Source organism: Symphodus melops (assembly GCF_947650265.1).
Source record: "Symphodus melops genome assembly, chromosome: 1".
Classification (NCBI taxonomy): domain Eukaryota; kingdom Metazoa; phylum Chordata; class Actinopteri; order Labriformes; family Labridae; genus Symphodus; species Symphodus melops.
Genome location: NC_136691.1, coordinates 55356438 through 55383276, shown reverse-complemented (window position 1 = coordinate 55383276; position 26839 = coordinate 55356438). Strand labels below are relative to the sequence as shown.

Here is a 26839-nt window from a genome sequence, read left to right as displayed (position 1 = left end):
GTCCAGGAAGACAGAGACTCGCAGCCTTCTTCATCTCTTCTCTCATCTTCTCCACAGAAACACTGAAAATATCTGGAGCTTTCACCACTGTTAGAGGCTTTCCTCTCCATTCTCCACTCTTCACCATGTGTTTAGTTAAAAAAAGCTTTGTTGTATTGGTTGACCCGTGTTGTTCATTTCCAGTGATAAAGTCTCCAAGTTTCGTTGTTTTGTCGTCCGTCCCCAACAGCAGAATTCTGACTGTAATAGAAAAATGTAGAGAGACATCATCATGGCATATGGTTAAACTAAAGTTTACATTCTGTTTTCTATATCTTTCAGTGGTTTAATGAAAGAGAAAAACTCATCTTCATGTTGGTTATTAACTAGCTTCATCAAGACTTATGTCTGTGTATGTTTGTGTATACCTTCACATTTATTGACATATATTTCTCGAGAAATAAAATCTGGAAGTATACATTTCATGTTTGCTTTCTGTTAATAATAATTATACATAATAATAATTATAGAGTTCCAAAGTCTGGGTGCCGAGCAGCTGAAGGCTCAGGCACCCATGGTACTGAGGCGTGGTGTGGGGATGGTTAGCAGTCCAGCAGAGGTTGAGCAGAGGGTGCGTGAGGGGCTGTAGTGATGCAGGAGGTCGCAGAGGTAAGTGGGGGCTAGGTGGTGAAGAGCTTTGTAAGTAAGGAGGAGGTTTTTGTAGTCGATGCGATATTGTACAGGAAACCAGTGAAGTTCAATGAGAATGGGGGTGATGTGATCAGATGATTTGGTGCGAGTGATAATCTGGGCGGCTGTGTTCTGGATGAGTTGCAGTCTGTTAAAGAATTTGGCGGGGAGTCCAGTGAGCAGGGCATTGCAATAGTCGATACAGGAAGTGACAAAAGAGTGAACCAGGATTTCGGTGCAGGACTGGGACAGTGATGGGCGAAGTCTGGAAATGTTACGGAAGGGGAAGAGGGCTGTCCGGGTAATGTTTCTAATGTGGGGAGCAAATGAGAGGGTGCTGTCCAGAATGATGCCGAGCCTTTTGACTTGGGGGGAGAAGGGTACAGGGAAACCGTCGATGATGATGGGTGGTACTGGGGTTTGTTGTGAGTTGGTGAGGGTGGATTTGGAACCGATGAGCAGGGCCTCGGTTTTGTTGCCGTTGAGTTTCAGGAAGTTCCTGCTCATCCAGTTCCAGATGTCGTCCATGCAGGTGATGAGGGAGGTGGAAGGGGTGGCGGCAGTGGGTTTGGAGGAGATGTAGAACTGTGTGTCGTCAGCGTAACAGTGAAAGTGGATCCCATGATCGTGAAGGATTGTGCCCAGGGAGAGGAGGTAGATGTTGAAGAGCAATGGACCCAAGACTGACCTCTGGGGGACACCCAGTGAAACACCCGAACACCCAGACTTGTGGTTCCTTATTTGCACGAATTGTTGGCGGTCAGTGAGGTATGATGTAGACCAGTGGACTGCAGCACCAGTGATCCCAATGCCAGCCAGGCGGTCCAGGAGTAATGTGTGGGAAATAGTGTTGAATGCTGCGCTGAGGTCGAGGAGGATGAGTATGGTCAGAAGTCCGGAGTCAGCTGCACAGAGGAGGTCGTTGGTGATTTTGACTAGGGCTGTTTCAGAGCTGTGTTTTGAACGGACACTGGATTGGAAGGGTTCATGGAGGTTGCTTGTGTTGAGGTGGGACTGTAGTTGAGCGGCAACCACCCTTTCAAGTGTTTTGGAGATGAAGGCGAGGTTGGATATGGGCCGGTAGAGGTTGAGGTCAGTTGGGTCAGCACCGGGTTTTTTCAGGATGGGAGTGATAGCAGCTAGTTTGAGAGTGGGGGGTACAGTGCCAGTGGTGAGGGAGGAGTTCATTATATTGGTGATCATCGGAGAAATGGATGGCAGACAGACTTTGACGAGGGAAGTGGGAAGAGGATCAAGCTGGCAGGAGGTGGTTTTGGCTTTGCTTATGAGTTCAGAGATGGTGTGTTCCGATACTGGGGTGAAGTCAGAGAGGCAGCTGATGAGAGGTTGGCCAGTAGTGATCATCCAAATTGAATCATGTGAGGAGGTGCAGGATGAGGCCAGTTGTTGGTGAATGGTAGTGATTTTTGAGTTGAAGAAGTCCAGGAAAGCAGTGCACTGATCGGTGGATATGTCTGGTGGGAGGATTTTAGGAGGCTGAATTAGGTGGCTGACCGTTGCAAAGAGGACTCTGTTGCTACCAGTACCAGTGTTGATGAGGTTGGAATAGTATGAAGATCTGGCAGTAGTAAGCGCATTCTTGTAGTGATGCAGGTAAGTCTTTTTTGGGTACAGTCGTAACCATGGTCTTAAGGGCAGTGGAGAGACAGTTGTTGTAGTGCAGGGGTGCTCACACTTTTTCGGCATGGGAGCTACTTATAAAATGACCAAGTCAAAATTTCCTCCTCTTTGCCTGATCATCCTCTGCCTTTCTTGCTGCAACAAATGATAACTTGATTGATGCAGCCTTTTAACACTACGTTACATATTTTAATATTCATTCAGCAAATACAGTCACATCGCGACCGTCTTTACTTTCGGTTTTAATGAAACGAAACTTAAGGGGAAAATATGGAGGTGTTTAGCGCTGAACCGTTTTTTTTTTCATAGTGAGGACGGACGTCTACTTTATAATGCTTTGCGATCTACCCACACTGCCTTCGCGATCGACTGGTAGATCGCGATCGACATATTGGGCACCCCTGTTGTAGTGGGTCACCAGGTCAGCAGGGGAAGATGCTGAGGGAGGGCTGGGGTAGTAGCTGATCAGGGTGGAGAGATTTGTGGTGTTGATATGATTGATGTTTCTGAAGGAGATGGTCCGTTGTTCTTTGACTTTGTGAAGTTGGGTGTGAATGTCAAAAAGTACAGCTTTGTGGTCAGAAATGGGGAAGCACATGATGTCAAGGTTGGTGGGGGTGATGTCAGTGCAGCAGATTAAGTCCAGTATGTGGCCTTTGTTATGAGTTGGGAGCTTTACATGTTGTGTGATTCCGAGACAGTCTAGGAGTGATGTGAAGTCGTTAACTAAGGTATTGGACGGATTGTCAATGTGTATGTTGAAATCGCAGAGGAGGATAACAGTTGGGGACATGACACAAACAGATGTTAGTAGTGATGCAAATTCATGGAGGAAAACGGTGGAGGGCTTTGGTGGCCTGTAGATGGTGACAATGATGGTGGGGTTTGGGCCTGTGATTTTTGCAGCTAAACATTCAAAGGAGGAGTGGTGGGGGACAGTGACAGCCATGACTTTGATGTTATCACGATGAAGGACAGCAAGACCTCCCTCCCTCCCTGTGGCACAGGGTTTACTGATGAAAGAAAAGCCCGGTGGATCTAATGGTATCTAATGTTCAGCAGACAGAGTTTCAGACAGTTGAGTAGTGTGTATGTGGTTGCTTTGAGCAGAGAAGACAGTACGTTGTGATTGACAGGACGGGTAGTGCGGGGAGGGGGGCGGGGCTTAGTGGACCAAAAGGAGCGGATGTTTGTGTTGCTGTTGTGTTGACTGTACTGAAAGTTCCGTTGAGAGCCTCTGTGGACGTGTCATTTGAGAATGGTGGAAATGGTGGTGTACAGTCTGTGGCGGAGCGGCAAGAAAAAGTGGCAGAGGGATACTTGGCTGCGTTGTGGGGGGAGAAAAAGCGGCACGATGGTGGTACTCACTGGCAGACAGGCAGTCAAGTCTGTGTGGTGTTGTTGCGCTGGGGCACCTATCTTACCAGCAGTAAGCGGCACCCTAGAGCTTGAATAGAAAGGAGCTTCAGAGCTTCTTCTCATCACGGCCTCTTTCAGCAATTGGTGGCGGTCAGAGAAGGAAGATTTGGCTGTTGGAGCAGATGAAGGCAGTGGCGCGTGCTCGACCAAGGGAGGAAAATCCTGCATGCTCAGGATGTTGAAGCGGTTGGCAAGTGGTATAGCCAGGTGAGGGGAAAGGGGCGACAGCGGCTTGGCACGGTGTTTAGCTCTACTGGCTATGGACCAACGATCCCGTGGACGAGGCGTAGAGCTCATGGGGCTCACAACTTCAGCTATCCTATTGCTTGGTGGCGTCTCCATGGATCTCTCGCAGAGAGCAGACCCGGCTCTCGATTTTGGCTTCGCTCCCATTTAAAGCCACGCATCCTCTGGTACAGCTGACCTAGTCTCAAGCTCAGGAACGTCAGCGGTCGTGGAGCCTGTGGAATCCTGACAGCCGTGGCCAGAGGAGCTCAGGACTGCGAGGCGCTTTGCCTGGCGATGGTAGAAAATCCTAAAATGAGCTGATCTTTTTCCCTGAGCTCAGCTTTCATTGAGGCAATGCTGGTCTTCAGTTTCGAAATGGTAAGGCAGCAGGATACACACTCCGATTCACCGTCAGCCATAGTGCAGGTTACAAACTGTAGGATTAAGAAAAGTGTAGGCAAACAGACCTGCTGCTGCTGGCTGGATGTTAGAAAGCCAGGCATGTGGCTGGAGGCTGGATGCTAGTGGGCCAGGCAAGTGGCTGGAAGCTGGATGCTAGTGGGCCAGGCAAGTGGCTGGAAGCTGTATGCTAGCAGGCCAGACATGTGGTTGGATACTGGATGTTAGAAAGCCAGGCAGGTGGCTGGAGGCTGGATGCGAGAAGGTAAGGCAGGTGGCTGGAAGCTGGCTGCTAGCATGCCAGGCAGGTGGCTGCAGGCTGGATGCTAGCAGGACAGGCAGGTGGCTGGAGGCTGGCTGCTAGCAGGACAGGCAGGTGGCTGGAGGCTGGCTGCTAGCAGGACAGGCAGGTGGCTGGAGGCTGGCTGCTAGCAAGCCAGGCAGGTGGCTGGAGTCTGCATGCCAGCTGACCAGGCAGGTGGCTGGAGACTAGATGCTTGTTATAAATTTTGACCCATGGCCAGGCCCTTTAAGAAAACTTAAGCTTTTACTTTCCAAGGTATCTATGGTACAAAGACCAAAATTGGTTCTGAATGAATAAAGACTTCGGGAGAAGTTCTTTAAATATGTTCCCCGTTTATGGCTTAAATAGGCATTATTTTAAATTTCATTTTAAACTTTCAGCACAGTTTTGGAAGATAGCTGTTCAATTTCTGCCAGTTAAAAGGCTGTTTTTCCTTGCCATTGTGACTTAGCTAAATGTTGTTTTGTGCTGTGCTCATGATGGATTAATGTTGAGTTTGTAAATTTGTAAATAATATCGTAAAAGAGTCAACTAGGACAAGAGCTGGAAATTAGCACTAGCTATATACTCTTTATGCAACACATTAGTTTAATTTATATATTGAAACTATGTTAAATTGCATTGTCCCTATTAAATAAATAAATTTGAATTAAAAAATTCAAAGGACGGTTTGCTATTTTTGTGTTTAAAGACAACCTTTGTTATAAATTGGTTCTATACATATAAAGAATGATTGAAAACCAGCACAAACAGGCTCACCCCCTTTTGGGCCCGAGAGGGGTTGTTGTAAGTCTAGTCATAATGCACGCTTACTAAATTCTATGTGATGAGTTACTGGGGGATGGGGTCAACCAAATCAGAGCAAATATGGTACTGTTTGTCTATTTGTGAATGTTTACTTACTTTCTCCTGAGGGAGGAGGTGTCACCGTGATATCCCTGCTATAAATACCTGTAACAAGATGACATCATTGACTTACAGCTTCATGTTCTCATGAGATCAGTTATTATTGTGAGTTTAAACACTTTGATTAAAACAGATCTCTTACCAGCAGAAGTAACAGCCTCCATGATGCCGAGCCTTGTTTCCTTTTGTTGCATTATTTGAATGTCATCACTGGCCTCCATGAACACTTCACAGCTGACGTGCTCTCCATTGTGCTCCTTCACAATTCGACCCAAATGTGTCAACAGCTCTGGAAGTTCAAGGTTTGCCCTCTCTAAATATCTGTATCTACATTCTCTGATCATGTCTTTTAAGGGTTGACTTTGTAAATGTTTTTTGATATCACATGATCCCTGCTCTCTGGGTGTTGATATCAGTATCAGTGAATGATCAAATGACTTTTCACTGAAGCCTTGAAGGACTCTGCACAGTCTCTGTTTGTAATGATCTGTGAAGTCCTCAGGCTGGAGAACCAACAGGAACACATGAGGTCCAGGATCAGACAGTCTCACACACTCTGTCATATGTTCTGTCAGTTTGTCTTCAGAGATGTCATAAAGCAGATCTGGAGTGTTGATGAGAACTACGTATTTTTCCTTTATGTGTCTCCTGACTTTCAAACAGCTGTCAAGTTCTTTCTCAGTGTAGAACAGAGTCTTTCCCAGTATGAAGTTTCCCGCTGAACACCTCTCAGACCAGCTGTTCCCCAGCAGAACAACCCTCAACTCAGACACTGTGGAAAAAAAGATTTAACAATCTAACTCATTTGTTTTTTTTACTTTATTTTGGGCTTGATAACCTACTTACAGATGTGACTGAAACACAGATATTCTTATATAGATTGATAGAAGTTTCACTCACTGTCAGGTGGCAACCATTGCATACTCCAAGAGCGCCTCAGGGGATACAGATCATCTATGATTGAAACATGTACATTTTGTCATGAGTGTGCACAGTCTCTTTCAATGCAAATTTAAATTAAGGACAAACACGAGACACGTCTGTGTTTAGAATAATATATTATATGTGTTGCTGCAATAAATATCTGCTCAAGAAAAAACACTGTTTTAGGGTTGTTACTGTTTCTTCAATCCAAAAATCACAGACCTGCTTAATCTCTTTTGGTGTCTATAAATATGTAGACAGATAATACAGAGTCTGACTGGACTCACCTGCTCCTGAAGTTGCCATGATGTCAATCTGCTGTGAACATCAGGGACTCATTCAAATGGAAAGAACAGCTTGAGAACCGAGAGAAACAATTTAAGATATTTAAAAGGGGAAGGATGTACAGTAGAACATTACTCATTAGTGAACAGATCAATAAGAGCAGATATTATTCATAACAACTCCTGTAATATCATTTAATTCATGTACCAGTAAAGTAGTTTAGCTGAAGTGAGAAGGAAGGTTGTAGGAAAGCATTTCAGCAGACTAAGTTTTTATTACAGTGAAGAAAAAGAAAAGTTCAAAGGAAACACATTAAATTAACTCTTAAATCAAACTAAGACGTGTTAAAGTCAGCACGGCCTCTGCTCTCTTTCAACAAGACCAAACTTGTTCTGGCTTCATAGACTGGCACATTAACAAATGGGCTGCAGCTCGACGTAACAAACTCAAACTTTTCTCTCAAACCAAATAAATCCACATGAACCCTGAAATCACTTCACAACACACCTCCTCCACCTCCGGGGACTCAGGTCTCTGATCCACTCCAACAGCCCTCTCTCCCGACACCTCAGTCACTGAAAGAGATGTAAATAAGATCTTTAAGAGACAGAACCCCCACAAAGCAGCTGGACCAGACTCTGTCTCTCCCTCCACCTTGAAGCCCTGTGCTGATCAGCTGTCTCCAGTCTTTACAGACATTTTTTCTGTCCCCAAAAAACCAAGAACAACAGGACTTACTGACTTCAGACCCATCGCCCTGATCTCTGTGGTGATGAAGTCTTTTGAGCGCTTTGTGCTTTCACATCTCAAAGACATCACAGATCCCGTCCTGGACCCCCTCCAGTTCACCTACAGGTCTGTTAATGCTCTCAACCTGGACCTCCACTCTGTCCTCAAGCATCTGGACTCAGCAGGAACCTACATGTTAACTGTGTTTTGCACCATTACACCAAGACAAAATCCTCATATATGTAAATGTTAAAAAAGATTCTGATTCTGAAATCAACCTGAGCTTATTCACTCAAATAAACTTTAAAAAACTAAATGACTAAATCAAAAAAGGCAAGAAAGTCACGCCTATACTGTGCATCCTGTTGGCCAACCAGTCATGTGACCCTTACTTCCCTAAAAGATTAAAGTTATTTCTCTGCATTTTTTTTAAACAGTAAGAATCTGAGAGTTCATCAAATTGTTAGGCTCGTTTCATTTGTTATAGGAGTGGAAATTTATACATGAATAATATGTAATTAAAGCTCACGCCAGGTTAGTTCTGATTGAATGAGCAAATTGAAAGTACAGTTTAGTGATTATAAGCCAGAAGAATCAGCTGTAACAAATGTGCATCCATTCTGTAAGTTATGAGTAAAGTGTTCAGTCAGAAGAAAACAGCACACACGTCGTTTTTTTAAAAGTAGTTGGTAATATAATCCATGTTCTTATTCAACATGAGCTTGCTGACTTGTTGTAGAAATACAATTGATTTTATTAATATATTTTCTGATAACCTTTAAACTGTACCTGTAGCCTATTCTTATATTTATTATTTATTTTGTATATTTAGTTTTCGTCGAGTTAACTCACCTGATGAATTCCTTGCAGCGACACATAAAGTCTTCAAAGTAAAACTAACTGATTGGAGTTGGGGGTGGGGAGCATATGCTGCCTTCACGTGACGTCGGACACCTCGGAAAAACCATTTTCCTTGTTGTGTAATGCACATAAACAACTTCTGAAGTCTGAACAACAACGTAAAACTCTGAAACAAATGACTGGCCCAACTTCCCGACGTAAGAATCACCATCATATGAGAGGCTTTGTTAATGTAAACATAGGCAGCTGTTTATTAATTCACGTATTGCACATCACGTTTTTTTTGTTGCCGTTCAGACAACTTGCCGACGCTATGAACTGATGTCACGTGAACTATGTAGCCTATACAACGCAGCAATACGGAAACGTGTGGTTTTGTGCAGGCTGCTTCAGGAAATATATCTGTCTAACTGGAGTTTCAGTGAAGTCAAGAAACGAAGAGAAAAAAAGACAAACAAGGTGACGGCAACAAACAGTAAAACATACTGCTATTTCAACTTTGACATTTATAAAGGTTTATCACTGGACAAGATTAAATTAGTCATCTCAGAAATGCACATTCAAGGTGTGACCGTCCATTCACAACAAAATACATCTCTCACAAATAAATAAACTCAATTTTAAAGGTACTCGAGTACAGGGGACGACTTTGAGACTTTACTCTGTGACCGTTGTGAAATAGTTTAATTTGATCTCTTTTAAGTTTCTGTCCTTTTATAGAACATATTCTTTAACACTCCCATCATATTTTACAAGAACAATGATTTGAAACATGTATTTATATATTATTTATAATATTTACAAGAATTTTATGACACAGTTCCCAACATAACCTCTGAGGATTAAACATCTTTACTAACGTCTGGAGTTTGAATTGTAGATTAAATATAAGTGTTAATTAACTGCAGAGGGATTAAAACTTTAGTGGATTTAATTCCCACTGATTAGAGGTCTTGACAGGATACAGACACAAATAAATAGTATTTATCCATCACAAGGAGAATGACAGACTTCACTGAATCTGATTTTTTTGAGTAGTTTTCAAAGAAGCCTAAACACATGTAGAGTTGTAAAAATATATAAAAAATGTGTGTTATATAAATTGTATAATTTGCAATAGATTGATTTCAAATGTTCTGTTTGTAAATAAAGCACTGATGAACACATTACACACCACCATCCACAAGGAGGCAGCAGAGGGCTACATTCAATGTACTGACATAAAGAGTCATACAGCATCACTGGATCACAGCACGGTCGAGGAGAACAACACGGGTCATTCAGTCAGATACAGACCGAACACTCCAGGATTTATCCATGATGACGTAACGTGCCCGTGTTTGAGCTCGTGCATGAACGCCACCGTGCCAACGCGCGCCTCTTCAAAGCGTGCTGAGGACGTGATGTACACAATAAGAACGTCTGTTATGTTAAATCAGGACCCAAGGAGCAGATCAAAGAATGGCACACTGTCTTTTAACAGTTTCTTTTCCACGAGCTGCCGTCGAGCCCTCCTTTTCTTTCAGCTGTTTTTCCATTTCTTTGACTTTCTCTCTGTGCTCTTTGTCTTTGTGCCTCAGCAGCTCGTCCAGCCGTCTGTACTCTTTGCTGTGTTCTTGCTGCAGCGCCTCCTTTTGCTCCTCTATCAGACCTGCGAAGCTCTTGATGTATTTCTGACCAAATTCATTGAATTCTTCGGCTTTCTTTCTGGCCTCCTCTTCGTACTTCTTCCTCACGTCGTCCATCATTTTCTTGTGTTTTTCCTCTAACTCTTTTCTTCCCTTTCTCTCCTGTTCTCTCAGGTTTTCTTCTTCGTCTTTCGTCTCAGTTTCGAATTTTTCCCTCTCCTGCTCGTGTTGAGATTGGAGATTTTGGAGCGTCGCCTCGTGCTGCTTTTCTCGATGTTCCTCCTCTCGTCGGCGTCCTTCCCAGTATTCTTTCCGTTTGTTGTTCCACGCTTCTTCTTCCTTTCTCATCTTCTCTCTGGTGACCTTTAGCTCTTCTCCTTTTACTTCGTCTGACGCTGGATCATGTTGTATTTTTTCCTGCAAAACTTTCAACCTCTTTTGCCACTCCTGTCGTTCATCTTCTTCTTGTCTTTTTTTACTTTCGTTTTCTTCTTCCATCTTTTCCTTTTCTCTCGTCCTGACCTGCAGCTCGATGCTCACTATCTCCTCCATCTTTTCAAGTTTTGTTGCTTTTAGTTTCCTCTTGTTTTCCATTTCAGCTCTCTGTTGTTGAATTCTCTCGTCCATCGCTCTCATTTCTTCTTTGTAATGTTTTTGAAGTTCTGCGCACTTTTTCTGCATCTCTTGCTCTTTTTCTTTCAGGATCTTCCGCACCTCTTTTCTTATCGCTTTCTCGGCCTCTTGCAGGATGTTGTTGGTGTAGCAACCGCCTCCATTTTCTCGCACCATGCTCTCAATCTTTGCCATCAGTTCACTGACTTGTTTGCGGTTGTGTTTGTCGTAGTTGTTAAACACGTGATATCGTCCGCCGCATTCGGCGATGAGGTCTTTAAAGGAATCGTCGCATTTCTCGATGTAGTCTTCGATGGACTTCTCCTCGTGCTCAAGCGTGTCGCCTCTCGTGAAAAGAATGATTGTGAACTTCTCAGCATTCACCCCGAATCCTTCCTTGATGATTTTTAATGCTTCCCTCTCCTCGTCTGTGAGTCTGCTGATTTGCAACACCAACAGGAAGACGTGCGGTCCTGGAGCGAGGAGCGTGAAGCATTTCATGATCTCGTCGTGAACCTCGTCGTAGGACATGGACGTGTCAAACAGACCCGGCGTGTCGACCACAACCACCGGACGACCGTCCACTTCGCCGCGTGCTTTCTGACATTCAGTCGTGACGGAGATTTGGCTGGCTTCAGCCTTGAACTCCTTTCGTCCCAGAATGGTGTTTCCTGAAAAGCTCTTACCGCTTCCTGTCTTCCCAATCAGCACGATCCTGAAACACTCTGGGCTCAGACTTTCATCGTCAACTGTGAAATAAGAAGACACGAGGTCACAGTGAGTAATTACGACTATATGGTATTCAACATGACTTAAATCAATAAAGAAATATAATAAAGTAAGAGCCTGCGTCTACACACTGGATTATCTGTACAAAACCAAACATGTCATTGTTTTCACTTCTGAGCTTCCTGAACACAAAATCTCTGCATCAGCTGCTTTTTGTAAATGCACTGACAGCATCACTATTTTATTTTTTATTTTATTTGTTTATTTGAGCAGTTGTAATTCTGCTCAAAAGGAGTGGGCTGAAGCAGAAACTTATAAACGCCCATCCCCGAAATCATTACAAAAAGAATTTACATCAAAACGGTACAAAAGAACATGTTACAAAGTGCGACACACAGGAACACAGAGTGGGGACGAAAAAAATAGAGCAGCATGCACACTTACACACAACATATGTATGTAAGTGAGATTTAACTTTACATCAATGCAAATTGATTCAACTGCTCCCCCTAGTGGCACCGCGTTTCTTCTCCTCTATACTTTTCAAAAGTCTTTTGTTTGTATTTATTTATATTTGAAAATATCTGCCTTCTACTTCTTCCTCACTGACCAATCAAATCAACTACTAGTAAGTTAAACTTGAGTTTGGTTTTCCACTAAACCAAACTCAAACTGAACCTAAATAAAAAGTAAACCACTTAAACTAAAGACTGAACTAAAACTTGAAAATGAAGGAACTAAAAGGAAACGTCTGAGTCCAGTCCTTTTCATTTCTTTTTAAGTTGGGAGGAATGAGAGGAAACTTGACTTGCTGCCTCTTTGGTTTGTGTCGTAGACGATCTACTTTGAATAGTTCATTTCGTGGTTTAGCTTTCTTTTTAGTCTCAGTGACTAACCTGTTGGTCTGCTTCTAACTTTAAACTGTCCTGTGTGTGCGTCTCTTCAACACGTCCGGGTGTTACCCTTGGTTTGGTACGTTTTCTTTGTCTAATTTCTTTGAATAAAAATCAAGCTTTGAATTTATGACCTGGATGAAGCTCCACACAGATCAGTGTTTGGTATTCTTGGTGTTGTGAGAATCCTACTTACAGCTGATCGTGGTCTTTGTTTCCAGGTCTTCAGGTTCATCGATTAGTTGTGCGATGCTTTTATCTGCGTGCGGGATTTCCTCCCTTTTGGTGAATGTTTCCCGGGTATAGCAGTGCGATAGCCTCAACCTGTCCACAGCGTCCAGCAGCTCTGGGATCTGCTGCTTGTCCTTGATGTTGAGAACAAAAGAGCTCCCATCACAGCTCTGAAGAAGCTCCTGGATGGACTTGTTGTCTTTTAGGAAGTTAACAACAGCTGGAGCTGAAGGATCGGACTCTGTCGTGAACACCACCAAAGTGAAGTCATTGCCTTTCGAGCCAAATGCGGCCTGGAGGGTTTTGAACTCTCCCTTGTCTTCATCAGTGAGTGGACCCACAGGTAGAACCAGGATGAAGGCATGGACACCCTCAGGATCACAGAGAGAGATACACCTGAATGATTCCTTCATCACCTCCTCCTGAGGTTTTCCATCCAAAGCAGGAAGCTCCACCAGGGAAACCCAACGTCCACACACCTCTCCCTGATGTTTAACACACTCTGATGAGCTGGAGGTTGAATAGAAACCTCTCTGACCTAAAATGGCCTCAGCTGTTGATATCTTTTCTTCTTCTCTCCTTCCACACAGAACCAGGTTCAAAGCTGGTATCTTGTGTTCAGACTTGACTCTTATGGACTCAGCTGTCAGTGTCAGGAAGGCTCCTTTGCTGCGGCGGGCAACATTTGTGACCATCTTCATCAACCGTCGTTGGTTCTCTTCCATCACGCCGTATTGTCTTCCTCCACATTTCACAAGCAGTCTATTGAAAGCCGAGGTTTTGATCCCTTCGTCGGTTGTGATCACCACTGAATGCTCAAAGGCTTCCTCACCAAACAGATCCAGTATTCTCAGGAATGCTTGCAGCTTTTTCTCCGTGAATGTCGGCGCTCTCACAATCAGGAGCAGGACGTTGGGTCCAGGATCACACAGAGCCACACATTCCTTCATGTCACCCGTCAGCGCTTCCAGGGATAAACCAAACATGTTTGGGGTCTTAACTACGGCCACTGATTGTCCTTTCCAGTCTCCGTAGATGACGTCCGATTGGCTGACTGGAGAATGCTTCTGGAAATGACCCCCTTGGTTACTGGTGATGAAGTCCCCGAGCTTTGTCTTTATGTGTTTTTGTTTCCCCAACAGAACGATCCTGATTTCAGACACTGGACACAAACAAGAGGGAAGGAAACGATCAAAAATCATCAGTCATGAACAGAACCAGAACCGGTTCCAATCTGCACTCATCTCTACGTTTATTCACAACACAAGGTTGTTTTCACCTAAATATTCCAAGTCAAGGTTTCTCTGTGTCACCAGAATTACAAAAGGATAAAGGGTAAATAAATGTGCCGACATTTTATCAGCCAATAGACGTAATAACGGAGAAATAAGAAGGAAACGAGATGGTTACTTACTGTCAGGTCGGATGATCTGATTGCTGTTGCGCCGCCTCATTGGTTGAAAATCATCTGACACTAGAGACCGTAAATGTAAAAGATTCAATATGAATGTCTCACTTGCATATGAAGGAAAATACAAAATATACAGAAACACAGAAGGATACCGTAGACTCAGATAATATAAACAAACAGGAAACTGAGAATGTCTAAAATAAAACCATCGTCAAAACCAGAATAAAACCCTGAATCAGTCTTCAGGGTCGTCACGGTTTGTCCCCTTAGAATCATTACAAATGTCACATGGTAGCAACAACAACTCAACAAACACTCAGGTCGCCCAATGAGAAGCCAGAGCGAGCAAATCTATAAACATGTCCAATAAATACATACAATGGAGGGGCGAGATAGCGCCACCTAGAGGGCGTTAAAAAGCGTGTCCAGGTTGATTCATTATTAAGACAAAGTCTAAATACAAAGAAATGCAGCTCATGTACTTTATGTAAGTAATTAGATTTTAACTCACCGGATATTTCCGCCATAGTGTCACTCTGCTGAGAAGCAACAACAGAGTGAATGAACAGGAGGAGCTGCTGCCTGTTTATACAACAGAACACGACGAGTCCTTCTATGGAGAATAATGTGAGCGTTTAAACAAAGAGATTTAAAGAAGTGGTTGCACCAGATTTAGCGATTCTGTAGCACCACGTAAAAGTGACGCAAGAATCAACAAACGAGAACAAAAGGACTTCTGAGGCTAAAGGCTACAGTGACCGCTAACAACAATGAGCTAAGAGCGTTGACGTTATGGACCTGCATGTGGTCACCTGCACCTGTCATGACCGTCAGATCATGGATGTGATAATCACTGCTGTCTTATTTACTAAAACTGTTGTTGTTGTTGCATCCATTCAGTTGAGAGTGCTTTCAAACTCAGTACAAAGTGTTCAAACAAAATCATCTAAATCTGTTTTTAAATCATCGAGTCCTGGCAGAATAAAAACAGGAGGACAATAATACACACTGTATGATATCATGGATCATATAATATTTACACTATGGAGATACTAATGCAGGTTTCTTACTCATTAAAAACCTTTATTACACACTGTACAGTATAGAAGCTGCAACATGAGGGACACAGTTATTTCTGTTTATCTGTTCTACACTCTGACAGCCACATTTCTCCCTGGAGATTAATAAAGTATTTCTGATTTATTTATTTCTATTTATTTGAATTTCTCGTGACACTACTCACCGGGTAAAAGTGCTGCGCCATTTTACCTCCGATAAAAGACGTTCAAAGTTCAGGGTCAGCTGACGGTGACGGTGTGTCCGGCTATAAACAAGAAATCTGAGCGAGAGGAAAACTGTGACTTCATGTGCAAACTTTGATCCCAAACAGCTGGGACACGCCTCCTTTACTACGTCTTGATATCTGCTAACCCCAAATTCAAAATATCTCCAATGTTTTGAATTTGGACTGCAGTACCCGTTTTAAACACTAGGTGTCAGAGTTACATAATGCTCCTTTAAAGTCTAAATAACTCAGAGAATTACACCCAGGCTTATCAAAGGTGTCTGTGCTACAATTACAAAGTAAAAATGTGACAAAACAAAGTATTTTTTTTTACTTTTGTTTCTTCGCGGCTCGACTCAGAGCGGATCAAGTTCAAGTCCCAAGAATGAAGTCTCAAGTCGTGGCTCGACACACGTCATTAAAGTCATGATGTTGCTGCTTCCTGTTGCAGTGCACTCTGGTATTTATGAGCCTCGGGGGGCCACCTGGACTTCTTCATTAAGCTGCTGATGCATGCTGGGACATTTTTTGGACTTTCTGGCCGGTAATTATCTGTAAACATTTCTGTTTGGTTTCTTCAAAACAATAAGTGTCTTTTATATTTATTTTATTAAACCAGGTAACGAAACTTTGAGATCCAATCTCTTTCAAGGAGGACGAGCCGACCGTCAAAAACACATCACATGAATAATAATAATTATTATTTGGTCTTATGTCGGGTTTTTATAGACACTCAAAGACGCTTTAATAAGGAAAAACTACAAAAACAAAACAAAAACAAGGAGGACGGTAGGATGAAGAAGCAGTGAGGGGGGAGGGGGGGGGGGGGGGGGGGGAGTTAGTGTTTGTAGGCGACGCTGAAGAGGTGAGATTTTAGGGATTAGTTGAAGGAAGTGAATGAGGAGGGGGGCTGGTCTCTGATCTGGTTTTTTGTAGAGAGTTCCAGAAGGTGGGAGCAGCAGTGGAGAAGGGGAAAAGATGTTTGTGTCAGCAGACCTGAGAGAGTGGGTGGAGGGGGGGGGGGGGGCTTTGAAGGTGAGGATGAGGAGTTTGAAGTTGATGCTCTGGGAGACGGGTGTGATGTGGTCTCTGGTGTGAGGAGACAAGCTGCAGGGTTCTGGAAGTTTCCTAAGTGTATCTGATCATTAATCGTAGAGGACACTGATGCAGTAATCTAGTCTGGAGGTGATGAATGTGTGAGTGAGAGAGACGGGCGACGTTTCAGAGCTGGAAAAAGGCTGAGAAAATGCAGAAAATTGAGAAAGAAGGTTGTGAGTTGGTTCAAAAACAAAGTGCAGAAGCTGTGAGCAGATATAGAAGTTTAGAAAGACAAGCTCAGATATTAATGATGTTAATGTTGAGTCATATCGAACGCTGACCTGAAAAGCAGATCATGAAAGTGAAGAACTGTTCATCAAATTGTTTGTCATTCATGAAGCCTGAAAAACTACAAAATCTCATCACCACTTGTGCGAAGCTGCACATCCGGAGGGATGAAGGGAAAAGCTTTCTGAGTCCCAGTCACATCGGGAGGGTCGACGGAGGTGAGCGACTGGTCCAGCCTGATTTAAAGCAGCAAGGACCACAGTTTATGAAACAGCTGAGTCTCTCATCATGACCTCTTAAAGCAACAAAAACACACATTTGTATCTTGTGCTGCTTCCTTTAGATGTAGCCTGTCTCACGTTGTGAACCTCCTCTTCCTATAATGATGTTTGTTGTCCTTCAACATCCTGCACAGCTTTAAAATATCTCATCATCTGTCAGTGTTTTACCACCAAGTAAAAACGGATTATTTGCAAAGCTGTGATTGGCTCGCACATGAAGAAGATGTTTTATTTCTTTAAATAAATCAGGATGCAGATGAACGTGAGAGCGTCTGAGCAGGTTTTTTTTTCACTCTGATGTTCAGCGGTCCAAAGATTAAAGCTCCCAGTTTAAACCTATAGGTTCTTCAAAACAAGCTCATTTTGTAAATATGTGCCTGTTGGCAAACATTTTCACCCCTACAAAAACAGATCCAGATGTTTTTCCTTCAGGCTTTGAGCTTCTTAATGAGGAATATTGAAGGAGAACGAGGAGCAGCTGGGATTTCAAGTGTTAAAGGTCCTGAAACCTGTGGATTTATAGATCTCCCTCCTGCAACCTGCAGGGTTTTACACGTCCATCACATCTGTGTCAGGAGGCCCTGCATGCCTGCAGCGGCGGGACAGGCGTCTGCATGTCTGCTGTCAGACACGGACGCATAAATACCTGCGTGTCCAGAGGCTGCGTTCACTGTCAGAGTGTCTGCAGGTGAAGCTGAGAGACGCCAACATGGTTCCACTGAGGCTGGTCGCCTTCGGATGTGAGTGCAACGCTTTACGCCGTTTGTTTGTTCCTGTTATATGTTGGAGTAAATATCTGTGGAGGAAACATTTCACTCGGATGGAAGAGTTTCTCACTTTGTTGTTGAATATGTTGAGTTTAGACAGCTGAGATAAACAGGTAAAGTTCAAGTGACCAAACAAATGGAAAGAAAAGATTTCAAGCTTGGCCTCGAGCATGAAGACGCAGCGTGCTCATTCCCGTCTCACACGAATCAAATCGATGTTTTTACTTTCAGTTTTGTCAGGTTGACAAAGAATAGTTACACCGCCTCGTGTTTTTTCGAGGTGAGCGTGCAGATGATTCAGAGAAACTCTTTTATTATTCTATATTTTGAAAAGCTTCTTTAAGCACTTTGGGTTGTGTGATGGCTTCATCACTAACTAACTGTGATATTTATGCTTGTGTGTTGAATGTGATTAATACATGTCAATAAGTGTTAACGCAGCCTGATGGTTCAGGGACAGTATAAAATGCATGATATGGTATTGAATCGTATTTGTCACGTTAAGTGGGAGCTCTTATTGTCTCATTTGAACTGTGAGGACAATAATGCCGTATCGTATTGTGTCTCTCTTCAGACTGAACTCTGGGATTCATACGTGATGTTAAAGTTCATTTATTGGAGATAATTTTCTCCTCGATTGAAGTTTTCATTAAGTGTGTAAACATTTTAAAATACTTTCTATTGTTTAGTTGTTGTTGCTCCAAATTATAATATTTCCGAATTTATCCAGAACCGATTTTTATTTTGGTTTTAATTCGTTGAAAATGTTGAGAATAGATTTTTTGTTTTATTCTGGATGAAGTCAGAAAAGGTTGTTTTTTACAGCTGCTGGTGTTTAACTTTGTGTTTTCAGTGCTCGCTGCATCCTGGTACTTCACCCGAGCTGCTGGTAAGTTTCAGACCAATCACGACTGTTAGCAAGAACTGAACATAACAGTTTATAACCTTTATATGTTTGTTTTTTTAAATCATAGTTTATTAACATAGATCAGTGATCCCTCCTTTAAAGATTGAACTCAGCAGTGTTTATGTCCAGTTTATCACAAACTTGTGAGATTTGACTTTAAATATAATTTAAGAGAAAAAAAACAATAAAATGTTTGAATAATAAACCGTAGCTACGTGGTGGTTAGCTTCTCGACCATCAAGACATTTATTCTCAATAAATACTAAAACACAGTATGAACCATGTGAGCGTTAAAATAATGACACAAAACAACTCAAACTTTCGTGATGATGTTTGGGGCCCCGATCGTCCAGACAGAACTCAATCCACAGCAGTGGCTCAACGACAGTCAGAAGCCCCCCTAAAGGGGCCCCGACTGAGAGCTCTCAATGCCAGAATAAATGACTGAATGTTGTTCGTCCAGAACCAAATATGGACGAGAGACTTAAAACACAACGTCATGGTGTTTGTTCAGTGACGTCTTTATCATTCTGAATGTTTAAAAATAATGTGTGTGTGTCTGTGTGTGTGTCTGTGTGTGTGTCTCTGTGTGTGTGCGTCTGTGTGTGTGTGTGACTGTGTGTGTGTGTCTGTGTGTGTGTGTGTGTGTGTGTGTGTGTGTCTGTCTCTGTGTGTGTGTGTGTGTGTGTGTCTCTGTGTGTGTGCGTCTGTGTGTGTGTGTGTGTCTGTGTGTGTGTGTGTGTGTGTCTGTGTGTGTGTGTGTGTGTGTCTGTGTGTGTGTGTGTGTCTGTGTGTGTGTGTGTGTGTCTGTGTGTGTGTGTGTCTGTGTGTGTGTCTGTGTGTCTCTGTGTGTGTGTGTCTGTGTGTGTGTCTCTGTGTGTGTGTCTGTGTGTGTGTCTGTGTGTGTGTGTGTCTGTGTGTGTCTCTGTGTGTGTGTCTGTGTGTGTGTCTCTGTGTGTGCGTCTGTGTGTGTGTCTCTGTGTGTGTGTCTGTGTGTGTGTGTCTGTGTGTGTGTGTGTGTGTGTGTGTCTGTGTGTGTGTGTGTGTGTGTGTGTCTGTGTGTCTCTGTGTGTGTGTGTCTGTGTGTGTGTGTCTGTGTGTGTCTCTGTGTGTGTGTCTGTGTGTGTGTCTGTGTGTGTGTCTCTGTGTGTGCGTCTGTGTGTGTGTGTCTCTGTGTGTGTGTCTCTGTGTGTGCGTCTGTGTGTTTTCAGAGGGAGAGGTCATCTATGCGTGTCTTAATGAAACCGCTGAGATGTCATGTGGTAAGAACCTGTTTTATTGATTTGTTGTTTGATAGTTTTAATCCTTCTTTGTTTCTGATGAAACTTTATTTTAAAGGCGTTTTCAGAGGCGTCGCTAACAAGCAAAAGTCCTTCATTGTAGACGAGTGTTTGTGCAAGTTAGCCAGTTCAAAATTCAAGTTTCTGCAGCGTATCAAAGTGCAGGGAGTCTGTGAAGTGTATTTATTTTAGAAATTTGCGCAGTGATGAAAAACATTTAAGTCATTAAATAGTCGACACTCTTCACAGTCTGCAGCCTGTCAGGCAGCTCAGCATGCTGCAGGAAACAAAGGGAGAGAGCGCCTTACTCAGGCCTGATAGGTTGAAAGCAGGAAGTAGGCGGAGTCTCGTGTGGTATTTGTTTACTTCCTTCATGCTTCCGTCTCTGGATGACAGCAACACATCCGGGTACTTTGCCCAAACGATGCCGGCTCCGCCCCCTTCCTGCATGAAAACTTTCCATCTAAAACTAATGGTGATGCTGCAGAGGATAGACAAGCTCAGGTCCACAAAGTTTTATGTACATCTCCTCTGTTTATCATCGATCTTTGAATAATGATCTCCACTATCACAGCTTCTCTGTATTTTATAGATAGATAGAGAGATACTTTATTGATCCCGAGGGAAATTCACGAGAGAACATTTTCTTTGCTGCTCAAGAAGCCTTGTTGGACAAGCAATCCTGTCACTGCCTTATTCAACCTTTACTTCGTCCTCTCCTCCAGATGTCGGCAGTAAGATAAAGCTGGAACACATCCTGTACAAGGTCGGGGTCGGGACGAGGTGCGGGGAGGGAAAAGCCCTTCCAGACGATGGCCTCTTCTGCTCCTTCCCCTGGGCGGAGATGGTGGTGGAGGACCTGTAAGAAAACACCATCTTGTCTTCTTCGTTTTAGGACATTAATATGTTTCGGTAGTTTGTTCCACCACCGGGGGGCGACAGAGAGAGTGTCACTTCTTGTTTGCAGTCTTTGTTCACACCTGGTTGTTTCTCTGTGTTTCTGTCTCAGCTGTGGGAACAGAAGGTCCTGTAAGGTCCCCGTCACTGAGTGGGTGTTTGGTGAATATCCCTGCAAAGAGGAGACCAGGTACCTGGAGGTGTCCTACACCTGCGCAACACCACCTCCTCCTCCACCACCTCCACCTCCTCCCACCAAACCTGACTGTACGTACACACATGCTTTTGCCTTTTTTTCCATGTGATAGCCGTAGAGAGACGTGAAATGTTGGCAGTGCAGCTGAACAATGACGGGATCGGGACCTGCCGTCAAACAGCTGAAGAAGACGTAAAGCTGTCTTGAACCGATTTCATCTGTTTGATCTTATTTATGTCGTTTTTCCTCATATTAGACACCGTGCTACTATATTAAAGGAGCACAATGTAACTATGCCCCCTAGTGTTTAAAATGGGCACTGCAGATATACTGGCTGCTGCATTGTTGTCAGAGAAGACAGCACTTCAACACAGCATGTTTATGTTGTTGTCTCTCTGCAGGTGAAGAAAAACCAGCCGCTGACGCCTGATGATCTCAGATGAACATCAAGAAGACTCAAAGTTTAACTCTCAGTAAAAGCTTCGTTATCATCACTTTACTCTTTACTGTCTAACAACCATAAATAAAGTTGTTCTTTAGATCTTAACGTTTGAGTTTCAGTGAGGAGGCAGACGTGTTGAATTCATGTTTCTGAATGTGTAAAATATATCTGAGCTTATTTACTCAAAGAAGGATTTGAAGTTAGTTCAATAAAAGTTTTCTTCAAACTTGATGTGAATTCAGGAGATTTCTCTTTGTTTGATTTCTTTGTGTCGCTCTTTTATTTTGTGCCTCAGCAAGTCAGACTTGTGACGTGCACGACGAACAGGAAGAAACTAATAAAACATCAAAGAGTAAATGGAGCTTGGTGACACAGATCATAAAATACAGATAACGAGGTTTGCCTGCCTGCTGTCATTGGGTGAGAGGCAGCCAATCACAGAGCTGACATACAGTGACAGAGAGAATTATTATCTTTTTAAGTGTTACACATTCAACATTTTCTCCACTGGATGGCGCTGTTGGTACCTTAAACACGGTTCAATAAAATTGTTCTCATTTGTTTGCTGTGAAAAAGATTTTTTTTTTTTTCAAATTAACCTTCAGTAAGTACGGATCACCGGAAGTACCAAAATGTACAAAAAAATCCCTTAAATAGAAACAGAATCAACAAATTCAAAGAATATTTAATTAAGTATTGGACTGGACAAAGCAGCTCCAGGATCATAAAACCTTCATTACATGTTTATAACATTTTAATTTTCATATTTTAGAATCATGATTTACTATTTATAACAATAACGATTTTATCAGAATAAATATCCACTCTTTAGAGGCTCCAACGTGTTGTGTTGTTAGAGTGACTCAGATATGATCTAAGTTTTATTTTTCCGTCATTTAGTCAAGAAACGAAAGTGAAACTAGTTTGAAACTTGACGCCTCGCTGCCTGTTTGGCGTCAGTCTGTCGGTGAGCTCTTACCGGACAACATCATGGAGGAGGCCGAGGAGTGCGCACCGGTGACCGTGGAGGGGGTCTGGAATCCGGCTCAGACTAAAACCGTGAAGAACAAACTGCAGCTTTACTTCCAGAGTAAGAAGAAGTCCGGCGGAGGAGAGTGTCGGGTGGAGGCGGAGGACGGAGCCCCGCGAGCGGCTGTGTACTTCAGATTAGAGGAGGGTGAGTCTCCGCATGACGCTGAAAACCGTTAAACACAAAGTTCATGCTCTCATATCTGTGTGTAAATCTAATTTTATTTGAGTTTGAAAGACTTCAACAAAGTGACACCGAGTTCAAACACACGTTGAATGTGACGTAACAGAAATAGTAAATAGGCCCCGAGTTCAACTGCGACACTAAACCTTCTAGAAAGTGAAAGTATAAAAAATGAATTAATAAATCAACTTTTAAATGTTATTTACTTTTTCATACTGCAGCCCTTTGAATGTTAACTGATTGAAACTCTCTAGAGAAACTCATCAAACTTCACTCCTGGATTGGCTGTAAAAGTTGGTTAATAAGCAGACTTCCCAGCATGCATTTCCCCTCTTACAGTCCTTTTCCTCAGATAAGCCAGAACCATAGACTGTAGATATTGATAACCAGTAATAGACTGAGTATATAAGAAGTGGACGTACAGCCTCTAGTTTCAATGTCTTTAATCTAGAAAGTCGAGTCTGCCTCTGCAGGTGGGAAAACAACACCACAGATACTTGACTGACTTTATGTCCTGTCTTCATACCGTGCAGAATCACACCTCTTCAAAGCGTGCCAGGACCAAGGAAGGGCCTGAGCACGATACAGAGCGGTCACACTGAGTCCAGTTGGCTCGTTCTCTCTCTCACACACTCAAGCTAACTAGCAGCTAAATTAAAACAAATATTCCCCGTCGGCTGAAGCTCAGCAGCTGTTTCCTGCTGATATTTCTTTTGTTTCTATTTTTCGAGATAGAGGAAGGTGGAGGACACATCAAACTTTTCTAAGCCTTCTGGTTTGACAGAACTTTGCAGAGTTGTTAATGACTTAATGTGTTTTGTGTGATTCCAGTGAGAGAGAGAGTCCTCGCCCGTAAAAACCATGAAATCACTGTGGACAATCAAGCTGTGCAGTTACGTCTGAGCTCTGCACCGGTGAGTAAAACTGAAGGTCAAAATAAAGAAAAGTGAGATCGTACTGCTGCGTGACAGTCATTGAGAGGGAGGGGTCGTGTGTTACGCTGAGACGCCAGATCTGAGGCCAGTGTCAAGTTTGTCCACTTGTAGCTCCTGAGGCACATCTGTCACACCGTGCAGCGAGCTACGTGCTTTTACAGGCGGTGAGAGTGCATCTCGTTTCCTTTGGGTCATGAACATCTGCACGCCTCAGCAACTGTACTGTACAGTCCCTGATGTTTGTTAACTTCTCTCCATGTCACAAAAATAGCGATAGTGGCGAGAGAGAGAGAAGCCATCTTTAACAACCTGGCCCAGCCTGCATGAAATCAAACATTCTGGCTCCGCCCCTCTCTACCTGAATGCAACCTAAATGGAGAGAGATGGTAATAGGAGGAACTCTGACACTGTCAGGGGTCGTCGCAATTTTTGCTCCAACATCCAAAATATATAAAATACTGCCTAAACAATATTAAACTCATCTCTCCACATCCTAAAATGTTTATTCAGTCACCTGCTGCTTCTTTTATAACATGAGGCGTTTCTTCTTCCTCTGTGGTTTAAATTCCTTGATGAGTGACGCAGCAGGAAGTTGGACTTTAACTCTCTGTCAGGGTGTGTTTCAGTGCTAACATAACAAACAATCCTGACACATTCAGTAAGAGATCTTGTAGAGGGAGCGGCTCTCGCTCTTCCTTTATAGTGATAGTGATGGTGTATTGTTCATAATGACAGTAACCTATTTAAAAAGAAGGAGGACGGTTGTTAGACGACGTGGGCCAATCAGACTTGGACTTAGACAACTTTATTTATCCCATTCAGTTCCAGTCCATCCAGACCGAGCATGCATTTACATACAAACAGCAGACAGCGTTTATCAGAGGCAGCAAACAAATCAGTACTCGACGAAGACGAGCGCTGACACCCTCTTGTGCTTTCATCAATCTTTATTTGTATAGCATGAATTCATAACAAGTGTTATCTCCAGAGACTTTACATAAGAGCAGGTAAAAAGACCATGTTCCTCGTTATGTTTACAAAAAGCAGGTAGAAGATCTTACTTATTGCTATATTACAAGGACCCAGCTGAATCTGTCGTAGAAGAAAAAACATCCTTTTAACGGTTAGAAATCTTCAGCAGACCCGGGCTCATGATGGAACCGCCGTCTGATGAAGCTGCGCAGGGCTTGAAAATGGGACAGATGTATCATCTTATTTCAACAATAAATTGAAATGTTAAAAATGTTCTCACCAAGAGAAAAACTGAAAGTAGTGACCCCACATATTTTTTGGTCGTAGTTTTCATTCAGGTGAAACTTCTCTACATCCGGGTGAAGTCGATCTGGGATTTTATGGGCAGATGCCGATATCAATATAAGGAAGAGAAAAAAGAAAAGGAAAGCGATCTATTGGCTGATTCTCAGATCTACTTTTGATCTGAAGAACTTGATAGATAAATACATGTAGTGTTTAAACTATTAAAGGAGTTTCAGCATCTCGATCGAGGGTAGGATGAGCCAGGTGATTGACAGACGGATTGGCTCAGTGTCGGCAGTAATGCGGGCGCTGTGCTGGATCGTTGTGGTCAGAGAGCTGAGCCTCCATATATCCTGCGTAAGATCACAGATACAAGCGGCTGTAATGGGTTTCCTCCAGAGGATGTTTTGGCTCATCCTTAGAGATGGGTGAGGAACTCAGGCATTCAGAGGGAGCTTGGAGTACAGCCGCTACCCCTTCACATGGAAAGTAGTCAGTCGAAGTGGTAAATGATGTTTAACCAGTGAATAAATGTCATAAAACAGATTTATTTTCTGATGTTTGGTTTTCCTCTCATCAGTGATTCTTTGTAAATGTTTTTCTTTCTCTTTTCAGAATCCAACAAATGAAGCAGATGTCTCAGGTGAATCCCTTTTATTGGATTTATTTTGTGGGTTTTTTTTCTGGTCATCCTGCTTTAAACGATCAGTCGGATGTTCTGGGGTTTAGTTCTTGTTTTTAACACTAAAAACAAAAGTTCAATAATCTTTCTCTTTGTACTTTCTGACTCAAAAAGGTTCATCTTATTTGTTGGAAAGGCCCATTTATGTCAGAAAACGCTAAACTGCTTCCTTTAGTTTTTATTTCACTGACAAGTCCAAAAATAATTTAATGAAAAATATACAAGAAATAAAAAATATGACCCATTTAAAAGAGTCATAAGAAATACGTGTTTGTAGGTAACGTCACTGCTGGATTGATTCTGAACAAATTCAGACTTTTCATTAGTATCTCAAATTTAACTTTGCTTTCTTGATTTTAATGTATGTGTTTTCATTGTTAGATTCAGCAACAGATTCAAAGACGGCAGAAGCAGAAGTTGAGTCTGGAGATGGAGCTTCTGCAGAGAAACAAGACGGTAAAAACAACATGCAACAAGGAGCAATATGTAACTCTGACCTCTAGTGTTTAAAATGGGTACTGCAGTCTAAATTCTAAACATTAGTGAGAGCTGTCTCTCCCCGCCCCTCCTGTCTAGAGTGGATGCTCATGCAGGTCACCATGTGGTGGACACTGTAGCTTCAGTGTTTAGCCAGCTCTACATGTGGTGGACACTGTAGCTTCAGTGTTTAGCCAGCTCTGCATGTGGTGGACACTGTAGCTTCAGTGTTTAGCCAGCTCTGCATGGGTCTGTAAAGCTTTCTGCGTTCTAACCTCTCTCCATGTTTCATCTCCAACATTGATCCTAGTTTGAGCAGCTTTCTACTGCTGGAGCTTATTAGAAACATGCAGAGGCTTTTTAGCTCGGGTACAATCACTTCTATCTGAAGCAGTTCCACTGCCCGCTTCCATCGCTGCAACACCTGTTCACCTGATAACTGCTCTCATATCTGGTAAACCCAGGGGCGTCCAAAACGGCCGTGTGGGGGTTTGACATGTGAAGTAAAATTGCTTCTGAGTAGACTGAAGACTAGAAAAAACAAGCTCAAATCTATTTAACATGTGTGCTTGGTTTCTGATTTTTCTTGCACTGGTTTGAAACAAATAATTAGAAATACCTCGTATGAATAACAGAGGCTAAAGCTGTTTTTTTCATTTGTCTCCTCTCAGAATCCATTCAGAGCTTCTCTGTGGTTTTGGACAATGTTGAGTCCAGCATGTCCAGAGATCTGCTGCTGATGCTGGTGGAGAGCATCTCAGGTTTGGACGACAGCTTTTACAGTCTGGAGATCATCGTGGAGAGCAACAGAGCTGTGGTCACCTTTAACAGCCCAGCAGGTAAGAAACTCACATGACTACAGTGAAGACCTGCAGGTCCAGAGCACATTAACACCACAGCCTATAGGTGTAGAAGTAATAATGTAAAAGCACTGCTCATCCGTCCTGTCTCTGACAACAGTCAGTTGACAACAGCCGCTGTACGACTGACACTGCGCCGTTAGTGATTACTGTATGTTTTATATT

At 42.9% G+C, this 26839-nt stretch overlaps 4 protein-coding genes across 7 annotated transcripts in view; 2 read left to right on the top strand and 2 right to left on the bottom strand.

Moving 5' to 3' along the window:
- LOC306841601 (uncharacterized protein) overlaps window positions 1-7752 on the bottom strand; it is a 57690-nt gene extending 49938 nt beyond the window's left edge. Inside the window, exons 1-4 of one of the 3 annotated variants that reach the window (XM_079371546.1) lie at window positions 7283-7752; window positions 6778-6846; window positions 6467-6520; window positions 5709-6338 (exon numbers count right to left, since the gene is read on the bottom strand). In XM_079371546.1, the coding sequence (XP_079227672.1) occupies window positions 5709-6338; window positions 6467-6520; window positions 6778-6796 (703 nt within the window). In that variant the 5' untranslated portion in view covers window positions 6797-6846; window positions 7283-7752. The remainder of the gene's footprint in view (window positions 1-5708; window positions 6339-6466; window positions 6521-6777; window positions 6847-7282) is intronic. The other 2 variants (XM_079371545.1, XM_079371544.1) reach the window with 2 other exon arrangements.
- A 1354-nt stretch (window positions 7753-9106) lies between these two features.
- On the bottom strand, window positions 9107-22269 carry LOC306842299 (GTPase IMAP family member 8-like). 2 transcript variants are annotated; one of them, XM_079372462.1, is made up of 5 exons: window positions 22230-22269; window positions 14381-14482; window positions 13873-13932; window positions 12424-13620; window positions 9107-11354 (listed from the first exon to the last, which is right to left on the bottom strand). In XM_079372462.1, the coding sequence occupies exons 1-5, from the start codon at window positions 22240-22242 to the stop codon at window positions 9820-9822; spliced, it is 2907 nt and encodes a 968-aa protein (XP_079228588.1). In that variant the 5' UTR covers window positions 22243-22269; the 3' UTR covers window positions 9107-9819. The 2 variants fall into 2 exon arrangements, with proteins under 2 accessions (XP_079228588.1, XP_079228589.1); XM_079372463.1 differs by lacking the exons at window positions 14381-14482; window positions 22230-22269 and adding an exon at window positions 14022-14058.
- On the top strand, window positions 17319-21481 carry LOC306818297 (protein eva-1 homolog C-like). Its single transcript, XM_079335807.1, has 6 exons — window positions 17319-17501; window positions 18382-18417; window positions 19647-19697; window positions 20441-20576; window positions 20725-20879; window positions 21210-21481. Exons 1-6 carry the CDS (start codon window positions 17471-17473, stop codon window positions 21236-21238), a joined length of 438 nt encoding a protein of 145 aa, XP_079191933.1. The 5' UTR covers window positions 17319-17470; the 3' UTR covers window positions 21239-21481.
- The window catches only part of LOC306841509 (protein mono-ADP-ribosyltransferase PARP14-like), a gene marked incomplete at its 5' end in the record, with an annotated part of 17174 nt that continues 12575 nt past the window's right edge, over window positions 22241-26839 (top strand). Inside the window, 5 exons of the mRNA XM_079371445.1 lie at window positions 22241-22427; window positions 23295-23377; window positions 25271-25298; window positions 25719-25793; window positions 26486-26653. Coding sequence (XP_079227571.1) covers window positions 22241-22427; window positions 23295-23377; window positions 25271-25298; window positions 25719-25793; window positions 26486-26653 — 541 coding nt within the window. The remainder of the gene's footprint in view (window positions 22428-23294; window positions 23378-25270; window positions 25299-25718; window positions 25794-26485; window positions 26654-26839) is intronic.